General features: G+C 45.0%; 1 protein-coding gene across 3 annotated transcripts in view; it reads left to right on the top strand.

Annotated features, from left to right (window-relative positions):
- The window catches only part of sema5a (sema domain, seven thrombospondin repeats (type 1 and type 1-like), transmembrane domain (TM) and short cytoplasmic domain, (semaphorin) 5A), a 98,922-nt gene that overhangs the window by 56,794 nt on the left and 28,383 nt on the right, over positions 1 to 13,745 (top strand). For all 3 annotated transcript variants that reach the window (XR_003748925.1, XR_003748924.1, XM_028970384.1), the window contains exons 11-15: positions 950 to 1,157; positions 2,109 to 2,226; positions 4,669 to 4,850; positions 5,351 to 5,494; positions 10,784 to 10,931. Coding sequence is in view for 1 of the 3 variants with exons in the window: in XM_028970384.1 (XP_028826217.1) it covers positions 950 to 1,157; positions 2,109 to 2,226; positions 4,669 to 4,850; positions 5,351 to 5,494; positions 10,784 to 10,931 (800 nt within the window). In the remaining 2 variants the exon portion in view is untranslated. The remainder of the gene's footprint in view (positions 1 to 949; positions 1,158 to 2,108; positions 2,227 to 4,668; positions 4,851 to 5,350; positions 5,495 to 10,783; positions 10,932 to 13,745) is intronic.

Below are 13,745 nucleotides of genomic sequence, written 5' to 3'. Positions count from 1 at the left end.
TGAGCTGCAGTGACATAACTGGACAGCGGAATTGCGCTTGCAAGCACACAAATAACAATGTGCAGAGACACTAAAATATATCCAGATAAGTTTGTCAGGTTCTCTAAATGTAAATAGAATGTGATGTTTAAGTTTGTCTCCCCTTTAATGGAAAAGTTCTCCTGAAGGCTGTTGATTCCGGACGTTAAATATTCTTTCAGCTCCTCAAATGCACCGTGCACTTCGAACGCTGGCTGAAAATGGGAGAATAGTTTCTTACTTTCTGACTTGCCTTGAGATACAAAGACTCAAAAGATGCATAGATGTTGTTGGTGAAAGGTCAATGCTATCAAGTTCTAAAGTTCTCAGGGTGCTATCAGAAACAACACAAAGCAGGCGTTACAAAGCATGCCTTATGAAAATCTCCATTCATCTCATTCAATATGAATGTCCTTAAATATTGATGTATTGACACGTCCAAGAAGACATTGAGGGGATTTGGAAGAAACGTTCACTTGATAAAATGAAAAGATTTTGGTGGTCAAAGGTCAAGGTCAGTGTGACCTCGCATTCTTCTGAATGCAAAATAACAGGAACACCACAAGAGAATTTCTCTGAAGGTCACCCCTTGCTGTCTGAGAAGATGGTTACCTGAAAGTGACCTGGTTTACAAAAGTGTGAGGTGGTAATGCTACATGTTTTCTTTTGGCAGGACTATAACATGGATTATTAATTTCCATCTTCGTTCATAAACCTATCACGTAGTTTTACTGTTATATCGGAGAGCAACAGGTAACACTTTTCTGGTTTTCTCTCCCTCTCCGACTCACAGTGGAGCAATCTAGAGTGCAGAATGGTCCAGAAAGTAATGAAAATGTTCAGGGTTCCAGTCAATTCCATTCAGTTGCAGCTTGGAAGAAGGGTGTTTTCTCTTATATCATTGTGTTCTCGCTGTCTTTCTCTCTCTCAGATTACGGCACTATTAAGAAGGTGCTTTCGCCGCTCAACCGGACAATGGGCAGCTGCCTGCTGGACGAGATCGAGCTCTTACCTCCGCAGGAGCGCCAGCCCATCCGCAGCCTGCTGATCCTGCACAGCCGCAGTGAGCTCTTTGTGGGCGTCCGTGACCAGGTCATCAAGATCCCACTCATGCGCTGCAACTTCCACAAGAGCCGCGAGTAAGTCCTCACCTCTCCTCCGCCTGCAGCCGCCGGTGCTGCACTAAGCCTGCGGTGATGCCGCGTGTCTCACGACTTATTGGATTTTTTTTTTTTAATGTACGTGACAAATACAATGCTTTAGAAGAGGGATTAGCAAATCTCATTAAAGAAAGTAAAGCTAAACTTGATATTTCCTGTGGTTGTGTGTGTGATTGTACGTGTGTAAGTGTGTGAAGAAGGTGTTAGGATGCCCAGGGGCGGTTTGAGGTAGCCAGTTCTCCTCACCTCTTTGCCTTCGGGCACCGGGCCCTTCACATTTCCCCTGTCTGAGTATATGAAGTATATGAAGTATATTTGCACATATTGTCTGGATTACAGAGTTGCATCCTTCAAGCAAGCGAGGGCCAGACTTGCCCATGTGCATCCCAATGAGGAGTGCTGAGCACTGGAGAAGATCGCAGGCATTTAGCTTTACTGTCCTGGTCCACTTCACACGCCAGGCAAGAGGAGGTTGACCGCTAGTGGACTTGTTTATAAAAGACAATGATGCTAAGGATGCCGACTTAGGCTTTCACTCCCACATGCACCCACTTGGGCCGACGCCTAGTGTGTGCTTACGCTGCACTCTTAGGCTCTCGGGCACACACCCTCTCGAATGGACACCCACTTCTACACAATGACATTCACTTCACTTCAATGTAAACATAAAGCATGGCTAGGTTGTGTCCTGGGATTGGGGAAGACAGTAATGACCCTTCCTTACAAGGGAATGTGTGGACCTCAAATGTCCCACGAATGATTTTTTATTCAGTTTGACTCAACTCCTGAGTTTTCAATCAATGACATCACTGACAGTCCGACTGGTCTGGGCCACAGTGTGGTTCTGTCAGGCAGCTCTCCATCCCTCGCCTGCAAAAAGAAAGAGATAAAGTTAGACTGAGATGCTTAATGAGCCTGTTTTGTCTACAGCGCTTGCGTCGGCGCTCGAGACCCGTACTGCGGGTGGGACCTGGTTCTGAAGAAATGCACCACACTGGAGGAGAGCTTGAGCATGAGCCAGTGGGAGCAGAGGATCACTGAATGCCCCGTGAGTACCCAGCATGCATTGCACACGGCACACCAGGGTGGCAACTGTGTTCTGCAGGCAACCAGGCAGCATCCTTGTGCTGCAAGCCTCATTTGGTCGATTTTGATCACTTCCTCCACCCTGAAGGAAAACAAGGCTGTGCTGTGTAATTGTTGCAAAGAGTCTGAAAAACTCAAAAATATTGCTGCAAGCCCACCAGCATTCACACATTTTAAAGCACGAGAGCTTGTTTTATTTATTGCTTTTATTATCTACTTCTTTTCTTTTGCACATTAGCCAGAAACCTGATTTATTGTACGTTTTCTGCTAGAGCTGGCCAGTATGCCGATATTTATCATGATATCCACCATATTATGAAGTTCTATATAATGAGATCTGTAGAAGGCTGTAAGAACAGGTGGTGCACAGTTTTATTTATGAAATGACTTCTTTAATTTCAACTCTGTAGGTGTTCCATTATTAGCTGGAGTTGCTTTAGTGGCAGAAATGCCAGGATAAAGAAATACTGCGACAAGAACCAGTATGAGAGCTATTTGTTGATAAAAAAAAATAAAAAATCTGATTGTTCAAAAGTTGCCCTCTGTCTGCAGCAAAGTGCAGGCATTTGCCACAATGTCAAAAGAAACATAATGGTGTCCAGTTGTTACGTGGTAAGTATCGCACTCAAATGTACTACCATGCTCCCCAGAGAACATAGTTTCCATCAACACTCCTGATAATCCTGCAGTTTGTCACTCCATCTGACACAAATGGGAACACATTCGGCCAATCAATCAGCTGCTCATTGTCCCACCGGAACCATTATACAACCCCACATGTTCATTTCCAACATTTCACATATTGATTTCCCTCTTCCGCCCCCAAATGAAATGATAATAGTGTTTCATTTGACGCACATCAGCTTCTCAAACCTCGTGCATGTGTTTGCGGAGCTGTGTATAGATTTCCCCTTTATGTGATAAACTCACTGAACACGTCGCGCAGCTCCGCAAATACCTGCAGCCAGCGCCTCTTGGCCCTGATGGAGGGCTGGCAGGCCGTGAGCATCTACATTAATCACGTTCCCTTTGAAGCTCACCATAGGCTCTCCCTTTTTACAAGGTTCCAAACCAAAGGACATCAACCGGCACCAAGCTGGGCTGAGATGAAGAAGTCTCTTTAGGAGTCCGGAGAAGGCCTTTGTCTGTTGAAAAGCTTGGACCATGAAAAAATGTTATAGCCAAAGGCGCTTCAAAAAGTGTTCGGTGACTTCAAGCACACAGCTTCTTGTCTGACAAACGAACAAAAACCGGCCTTAAAATTATGTACAAAAGTGAACTTTTTTTTCCACTGAGCTGAGAGCCAGATTTGTTCACAAACACCCAGGTTTCAACTGAATGTTCTTTGAAAGGGGCGGGGGCCAGCATGGAACTGGCTTCACCGGTGCATTCGGTACAACCATCTGGAGCTGCAGTGCCCACACCACTGGGAATTTAACAGCAGGGAGAGCTAGCTTTTACACTGAAAGGGGGTGATTCACATTGTTCGTTCACATGAGAGGTTTCCAGCAGTAAGCACTCACTACATAATGAAAACTGCCATTGCACTTTACAGAATTTACATTTTACATGTATGGCTTTTATCAATTTATTTATGGCATTTATCAATTTAGCTGACACTCCTGTGCAGAGCAACTAAGAATCTGTAATAACAGGTTAAGCGTGTTACTGTGATGTTTGTTCCCATGAGTTAATACCACCAGTTCCATGTGGAACCAGTGGCGTTTGGGTTCTAATGACATTTTTTCTGGTATTGGATGTGTTCAGTGCTGTAAGATGAAATATGCATATATATGTGACAAAAGCATAGTGACAAAAAAACTCATAAGGTGAGTCAAGCCAAAGATGAGCAGGTTATTACAGGTCCAGCTTTGTAGTACCAAAGTAATGATGCTTTTGAATGGTTTTGCTTGGTGTTTGTTGCGCTTGTGAGGTTATTAGCTTTATGTAAAAGAAAAGCATTTTTTCTTGTTTTCCCTGAGGGTTATTTCCTTTTTTTGGCTCTTCTAAAAGACAAGATCACTTCCAGGCAATATTTGTACACACGTCTCCTTTTAGTGTGGCTTTCGTTGTTTGGAATTGTCATTCTAATGGGCTGTGATGTTGAGCGATATGCCACAGGTTATTTCTACACCCTCTGAAAACCTTTTTTTTCCCAATATTACAACAAAGAGCGGGTGCATTTGCCAAATATTGAAGAGAGACACTGTTTCAAATGCAACCTACTCTGGGAGCAGTTATCGAGCACTGTTATCTTTTATGATAACCCCAAAAGAGAGACAATTCATCAGTGAGTGTGTATATATGTGTGTGTGTGTGTGTGTGTGTGTGTGTGTGTGTGTGTGTGTGTTCATATTGTGGAAAATGTACCAAATGTACTATCATTGTTCCCATTCTCTCTCAGGTAAGGAACGTAACAGTGGACGGAGGCTTTGGGCCATGGTCAGGATGGAAGCCGTGTAGCCATAGCGATGGGGGCAGTGTGGGTGCGTGTGTATGCAGGACGCGCGCGTGCGACCACCCAGCCCCTCAGTGTGGAGGTCAGCAGTGTCGTGGGATCAGCGTAGAGGTGGCCAACTGCTCCAGGTGCACAAATTTTTTTTGTACTCTATTATTATTAGTTTATGTGATTTCAATATTTTTAGTTTCTGCTTACTTTCAATAGACGAAAACCTATTTTTACACACACATACATGACTGACGGACATATGCACAATCTATAAAACCCACTCCAACACATTAAAGCACAACACACTTTACACACATATATTACATTGTGCACATCCTCATAAGACACTCACATGCTTTAACGCATATGCACAATACACCGTGTGTTCTAATGAACACACGGCAGCCCCACTCAGCCCTGTTCATTGCTGTCTGTAGATGTGATAAGCTCTTGACCTGGAGCACAGACAACACACTCTCATTCTCAGCTCATAAGAGCCCTCCAGTCAGTGATATTCATGGCTGAGCAGATGTGTAAGCCATCCAGTGGGTCTCATCAGCAGATGGGCGAATGACAGAAGAGGTTCGTTGAGCCCCAGTCCAGGTCTGTAACGGCTGACTTTCTCCTGTGTGTTCAGGAATGGCGCATGGACACCATGGACATCCTGGGCCCCATGCAGCACCAGCTGCGGCATCGGCTTTCAGGTCCGCCAGCGCTCTTGCAGCAACCCCACCCCACGGCATGGGGGTCGAGTGTGTGTGGGGCAGAACAGGGAGGAGAGGTACGTACCCATACCTGTACTACACACTTTCCACACAGGCTGCTCACATGACCCATATATAGGTGCTGGTCATATAATTGAAATGTCTTCGAAAAGTTTTTTTATTTCACTAATTCCATTCAATAAGTGAAACTTGTATAATGTATACATTCATTCCACATAGACTGATATATTTCAAGGGTTTATTTCTTTTAATTTTGTGATCATTAGTCTATTAGTCTATACTGAATTAGGGTCATTAGTCGTCAGTTATAATCATCAAAGGAAATAAACACTATATCAGTCTATGTAGGATGAATGTATACATTATACAAGTTTCACTTCTTCAATGGAATTAGTGAAATAAAGACTTTCTAAAGATAATCTAATTATATAACTGGCACCCCCTTCCATATTTAGGCATTCAATGCAATTCTTGATCCTTTGACCTCAAACTAAAAACATTCTCCCTTTTCCATGTCTCATGTAAAATGGAGTGAACTCCATTAGGCTAAGAATTCAGGCAAAGAATGCAGTCACTGGTGATCATTAGTCTATGCAAAGATATTTGGATGTCAGATGTTAGACAACCATTCACTATGGTGTAAATATGCAAATGTGTGCATCCTTAGGTGAACATACTGTTTATTAAAATAGATATCCTAATTAAACGTTAATACTTACTTCTTTATATGGATGTAGTTGGTATAGAAGCACCTGAACCTGTACATGGCTGTGTTACTCATAGCCGTCACACTTTTCATACACATCTCACACCTCGGCACCATATATGTATCCCACCCCATTCGGCACACTCAGGCAATGCACATCCTACAACCAGCCCACCGCCACTCGGCACACAGGCCACGTACATCCTACAACCAGCAAAAAACACCATTCGGCACACTCAGGCCATGTACATCCTACAACCAGCCCTCCGCCACTCGGCACACTCGGGCCATGTACATCCTACAACCAGCAAAAACCACCATTCGGCAAACTCAGGCCATATACATCCTACAACCAGCAAAAACCACCATTCAGCACCCTCAGGCCATGTACATCCTACAACCAGCCCACCGTCACTTGGCACACTCAGGCCATATACATCCTACAACCAACAAAAACCACCATTCAGCACCCTCAGGCCATGTACATCCTACAACCAGCCCACCGTCACTCGGCACACTCAGGCCATATACATCCTACAACCAGCAAAAACCACCATTCAGCACCCTCAGGCCATATACATCCTACAACCAGCAAAAACCACCATTCAGCACCCTCAGGCCATATACATCCTACAACCAGCAAAAACCACCATTCGGCACACTCAGGCCATATACATCCTACAACCAGCAAAAACCACCATTCGGCACCCTCAGGCCATATACATCCTACAACCAGCAAAAACCACCATTCGGCACCCTCAGGCTATGTACATCCTACAACCAGCCCACCGTCACTCGGCACACTCAGGCCATGTACATCCTACAACCAGCCCTCCGCCACTCGGCACACTCAGGCCATGTACATCCTACAACCAGCCCACCGTCACTCGGCACACTCAGGCCATATACATCCTACAACCAGCAAAAACCACCATTCAGCACCCTCAGGCCATATATATCCTACAACCAGCAAAAACCACCATTCAGCACCCTCAGGCCATATACATCCTACAACCAGCAAAAACCACCATTCGGCACACTCAGGCCATATACATCCTACAACCAGCAAACCACCATTCGGCACACGTGTCCCACACACATCTCCAACTCCTACACTGCTGTTCTCTCAGTGGCCTCTGCTCTGTGTCTCCAACATCCAATTAAGTAAGATAAAATGATGCCATGGCATCATAATTATGTTCGACCACACACACCGCCACTTAGTACTCTTGAAGTGCAGGCACCTCATCACAGCATAATTACCTTCGGAACTTGGAAAGATGGGTATGGTGTCTAGGCAACTGGAGCAGAAAAATAGAGACTTGTGAAGAGAAGGAGGAATAAAGGGAATGTTCGAAACAACTAGCAGAGAAAGTTCTAAGTGTGTAGCTTCCCTGTGCCTTTCTGAAATGAAACACAGGAACACCGTGGCAACCGTGCCTCTTTGTCATCTGAGGAATCTGGTGACGTGCTTATTTTACCCCTGAGTGTGTGTTAATGAAGTATGGCAGCTTTTGGTACAGTAGAGGTAATGCTTTTGGTTGCTGGTGAGTTTAGGGGGATGGGGACCAGGGGGAGTCGTGGCTTCACGCTTCTCCTCAGGTTGCCATGGAAACCTACAAGCAGGAGGCGAAGATGGAACAACAACCAGAGACTGTTTCTTTTTGTGGAGAGTTTTTTTTTTTTTAATAAGGTTTTTTATAGGTTCTTTCATCTTGGTTGTTGTCTGGTGTGTAGGGTCTGGGCATGAAGGAGACCAACTTCATCTTCACACCAGCAGCTCAATTAATATAACACCTCGACCTGCTCAGCACCGGTAGTGACTGTGAATATATCAGCAGTCTTCACACATGCGTGCATTGTGCTTATGGATGAGATGTCCTCTGTTGGTTGCCTTGCGGTGGTCTGAGCTCATTTCATTCCAGGCTTTGTCACAGTAGACAGCATCTCTTTGTTCCTGGATCCTAATGCTATGAGGGGTGCTCTTTTTCTTTCTTTCTTTCTTTCCCCCATTGACTTGTCATGTTGGCTCCCCTACGGCACCTCCACTCAAGCTGGGGCCTGCGGGGGTGTGCAGCGGTGTGTACCTTTGTCAAGTGAGGGTGAGAACAGTGGGAAGATGTGCTAACACGTTGTGCCTAAGAAGCATGTGTAGCGCGTGAAGCTGTGTGTCTGAGACAGTGACAGGACAGGTTGCGGCTCCCATTTCATCTCACTGTTACAGAGGTGTGGGACGGGCTTGATAACGCAAGTGTATGACTGTGTGAAGACAAAGAATGATAAATACAGGAACCTATTCTCCTCACACTTTCTACTGAGTCTTTCAAAAAAGCAGATCTAATCTGAATGAGTGATAACCCCACACTCTAATTGTCACTGCTTTCACCTCGGCCATAAATCTCCCCTGGTGTATGGATTGCCGGTGCACTTTGTAAAATACATAGAACAGCAGGTAGTGCCACAGGACGGTTGCTTTCCTGCAGGGCCGCCTATTAGATCTCGCCTTTGCACTCTGAATAAAAACACTCTCTTCTCAGTGTGAAGCAGTCATTGTCCAGTGGGCGTTTTTTCTCTTTTCACTAGTGGAGGTGTCTAAAAATGTCATCCCTGAACCCCCTTGACGTCAACGGACAACCGTCTTTGGGCTGTAGATGATCACAAATTAGCAACTAATGCTTCAGCGTAGAGCCCTGACTTGTACATTAAGTATTAAGAAAGCTCTGGAGTGCCCACACATCACTACACCCAGCAAACAGGGGACATCCACAGGATGTGTATCGGTTATCACCACAATGTTATCTGTCATGGTTCTGACTGTGGGGTCACTCCGCATCCATGCATGGGGTCATTTTATGTCTCCATGTATTCCCCTGTTGTTGTATGTTGTCGTACATGCCATGCGATTGTTGAAAGTTTAACCCCTCTGTGTCTCTGTGAAGCTGTGCGTATGCATCCTGTGTTCCTGTCTGCCATCATTTCTAGGTCATTATTGACCTTTTGTTCACTAGACATGCTGACTCAAGCCATTCAGCCTTCAGACCCACACAGTAGACAGCAAGGTATAAGAACCCAGTGTGTGTGTGTGTGTGTGTGGTGTGTGTGTGGAGCTTAGTGAGGAGTGTGAGAGAGACACTGACCGGCCGTCCATAAACTCTGCATCAAATCACCCAGCCTCATCTCTGACTCTCTTCACCTGAACCACAGATCTCATCCCACGAATCGAATAGGTCCTTGAGTGAACTTGTAATGCACAAGTCCAACCCTCAGTTTCTGATTTGATACTTTAAAGAAATTGTAAGAACGTGCACTTTCTGTTCCCGCAATTACGTTATAATGAGATGCTTATAATGTGGCAGCAGAGGCCAGTCTTTGTCCCCATGATGCAATTGTCTAGCAGGGATTTTGGCCTTCGGTATTATTGTACTGTGTTGAATTTGTGTTGAATTGTTATGTGAACATTTGTTTGGTTGATTTGGGGGATTTCAGCCTGTTGCAGTAGAGCGTTGGTTCCACCCATTTGTGGCGGGTTGCCTTTGTTAAGGTAAACAAAACTCTCTGAGGCACGATGAGAGGTAATTATTTTTCACCGTCCCTGTCACGGGGCTGTGGTGTGACACCATGAAAGAGCGAATGTTGGAGATAAATCGCGAGATGAGTGGTGGGTGAGTCTACACCGTTTACTCTACGTTCAGCGTGCACTGCAACCCCCACAGAGGTTGGCGCTCGCATAACAAAACACAAGAGGGAATCAGGCTTGAGGAAAACAGGAGAAAGGATCAGGCTTACTGGAGATGAGGGGAGTCACGCAACCGAAGTCACATGACAGTCCCAATGTCAACTAATTGTTGTCTTGCCATTACTTTTTACTAGTAGTAGTATGCAAACATCCCCTGGACATCTGGAAAATGTTTCCCCAACGTCCCTGCAATGTCATCAGAAGATTTCGAGACTTTTTGTCCCTTAGGACAGAAAGAGAACCCTGCACACTGACATTTTGGAAATGTTAAGGAGAAGTTATTTACCCAGTTTTGGGATAGAATGAGAAGCGCTGATGTTGCTGTAAATGTAATCATCAGCCCTGGGTGTGCATTTAAACGAACATATCCACCAGTTACAGCACATTTAATACAGTAACTGCCTTCTCTTAACACCGTGCAGTACGTTTTCTGTGGCATAAGTTAAGTTTTGTGCTCCATGCATAGTTTTGCTTGGCTGTGTGGCATATGGATTTGATTATGAGGTCCACAAGCTGCACATGAGTCCTGAACAAAATGTATTTAAATGTAAATGCATATCACAGTATTTACATTTCTGGCATTTATCAGATTCCCTTATCCAGAGTGACTTACAATCAGTAGTTACAGGGACAATTCCTCTGGAGACAGAGTTAAGTGTCTTGCTCAGGGACACAATGGTAGTAAGTGGGGTTTGAAGCTGTGACAGATTTATTGTAGACAGTTTTGTCACACTGAACATTACTCTCATTGAAATGTCAATGTGCCTTGATTTGAAAACATTGATTTTCAGGCACCATGCTTGGTATGACTATCTTGTTTGCTAATGTGCAATATATACATTCAAACTCACACACACAAACACACACACACACACAAACTCAACCAAATTTCCTCTCTTACAGGTACTGCAATGAGCACCTGCCCTGTCCTCCTCATGTCTACTGGTCATCCTGGTCTCCGTGGGAACGCTGCTCAGTGCCCTGTGGAGGGGGCATCCAGTCTCGCCGGAGGACCTGCGAGAACGGAAACGAGTGCCCAGGGTGCAGCCAGGTACCCGGCACAATAAAACTCACACCACACAACATTCACAATGTTCCTGCACACTCGGGTACCACAATTTAATCTAGTCTACAGAACTACAATTCTGGTTGTGTTTTTATTATCTACCTGCATACTAGAATTGTCCAGAAATTCAACTAAACTGAGTTCACAGTTAAAATCTTAATTCATGACCAGATGTGTCTCAGCATGGCAGCCTGACTGTAAATTCTGCACTGAGTTGTATGCTCGCCACTGTTATTCTTTAGGTCTATAAATAAAGCTGTCTGAAACAGTGAATCCCTGTGTGTGCAGTACTGAGCAGGGAGGGAATTTTAGCCATCCTGGTGTCAGCTTAGATTTTGTGGTGGTGATCTGGCTGCAGCACTATTTTTAAAAAAGGGCTGCAGTCAACAGTTTAAAATACGCTGAAGTCACATGACTAAGGGTCTTGTGTTTATATCTTTCCTGGAAGCCACTTGAGAAATATGGCCAGCAGGCCGAGGTCAAGCTACACACCACTGTTTTCAATATTCATTTCTCCTTCCACTGGGATGAGCTGTGGCCAAACCCCAAGAACTCAGAAAGGCAACAGACAATATCAGTGCAAAATTGTTATTTTCATGATCTAATTGAATGTTTCGAATATCATGGCATTGTCTGTGTGGTTGGCAACTCATTGCAAAAAGCTGAGGTCAAGACTTGACACAAAGATGTCATCAGCCAGTACTTTTAGTCCTGAATGGATCTGACTTTTTTATCTCAAAAAGATCAAACACATGTTCCTGTGAAATCCTCTAAAATCTTTCTTTGAACCAAGCCTGGATATTCTAGATGGCCAATATATCCAGTCCTCTACAGGTGGCATTTTAACCCGGATCATTGGCACTTTGTAAAATATACTTGACTACCTGATTCAAAATTCCAAAAATTACAAGTATTGTCACCAAACACTTTTTTTAATTTTAAGTACAGTTACAAAATTGTTACAATGATGCTTAAAAACAAGCATAAAGCCTTCAGCTGATTGTCCAATCTAATCGGTCGCTTGACGGGTGTGTTGGAACAGCAACAGTAGAACTTGGTATGCAGATACATTTATAAGAAATTGTCACCATTTTAGGCCTCTTTCACCTTCATAAGTAGATTAAGGACAGGTTAATAGGTGCATCCTAATGCTTATCACAGACCGCAGCAGCCTTAGAGCCTCAGAGGCATCATGACAGGCAGACTTGTCCTGAGGTGCTCCTCCTCCAGGGCTCAGGTCTGTCAGGTCTGTCACCACGCGGAAGACAGGTGTGCCCCCAGAATATTCCAGAAATGCCACAGTTGCTCCAGGGCCAGCCCCATCACTCAGTCAGAGGTGAGTGTGTTTGCGAATGTGTTGCCAGATTCAGCATCCCACCCTTTTTTTGCAGCAACACCTTTTTTTTTTTAAGATGACAGATTACAGAGTCTATCAGAGGAATCAGGATATTATGCCCAGGGCCTGAGGTTTGGGTGACGGGGTTCCTAGGGTCAATGCTTTAAACCCCTCCCTCACCCCCTCTCTCAGGCATTATTGGAATTCATCGGCACACATCGTTCCCCCGTCTCACCAAGATGGTTCAGGCTCTAATTGAGGTTGTCTGGCTGGTTAATTACGTTTTAGATGGGCCTTTCCCTGGGCAGCTGCCAAAGGGGCCAACGCTGATGCATCGAAACATTCAGCAGCAGAAATGAAAATTGCGGATGTAATTGGGTAACTGAGAGTGTTGTCCTCAGGTCGTGGGTGTGGTGCACGATACTTTGGTAATGACTTCTTCTGGGCTGTCCATTAATCACAAGGAAGTGTTTATTTTTTTACCTCATTTGCTGTGACATTCAATTTGTATTACCTGGTATCTGGCTTTCATTACAGGTCTGGCCTATATCTATGGGGATATTCTCCCCAATATCTACGTATCGGTCGCCTTTTCGCCTCAGCCATGATATGCAGGTTTTAGATGGACATTTTGTTGCTTAGAACATATTGACCAATATTATCCTATACCAAATTCATGGGGAGTACCACGTAAAAACCTGCTTTAAGCATTTTTAAGACATACAAGCGCTGATCCCACTACATCTTTCCATTGGATAATGCAGGAGGACACATTACTCGACCGAGCGCTGAGCAGGACGAGACATGTCTTGTCCTTATGCCACGCGGTGTGTCGTTCTTCTCAGGAATGTAATTATGAGTGATGGTCAGCAGAGCCGCGCGATTGCACAGCCCGGTTCTGATTACAGAGCCAATCGTCGAGTTTATATTGGCCGCCCCGCTGAGACAAGCCGGACCTGTTGTGTGTGTCTGCATGAATTAATACAGCCGGGACCACCTGCCGTCCTCTGCAGGTATTTGTCAGCCATTAATTGACAGAGGATGGATAACATCTGTTTCGCGGCTCGGGGAGAGCGTCAGGCGCCAGCCCACGGGTGCCAGCGGGGTGGTAAATCTGCGAGGCGACTTCGGTGGAAAAGTTGTTTACTTTTCACTCATTTTTTTTTATTCTCTCTCTCAGCAGGCTCACTGGCTTTTGAAGTGGTCTTTAGGATGGGCCAGAGTCCTGAGGCGGCCGCGGGTTTAATGATGGCTTAATTTCACCTCGTGAATGCATACATTCGGTCTGGGACAGCGGTGACGCTTGCGCCCAGCCAGTCCGTCCTCGCCGATGAGCCCTTATCTTTAATGAGCATATGCGGCCGGCCTCCATGAAAAGTAATAATGGTAGTGGTGTCAGGTATTGATGTTGCGTTTATGAAAGACTTCCTCCGGCGCCGTTCCTCAGGGCCGTGCCAGTGCGG

This window comes from Denticeps clupeoides, chromosome 2 (assembly GCF_900700375.1).
Source record: "Denticeps clupeoides chromosome 2, fDenClu1.1, whole genome shotgun sequence".
NCBI lineage: Eukaryota > Metazoa > Chordata > Actinopteri > Clupeiformes > Denticipitidae > Denticeps > Denticeps clupeoides.
The sequence above is the reverse complement of the archived record's forward strand: the minus strand, read 5'-3'. Positions and strand labels throughout refer to the sequence as shown.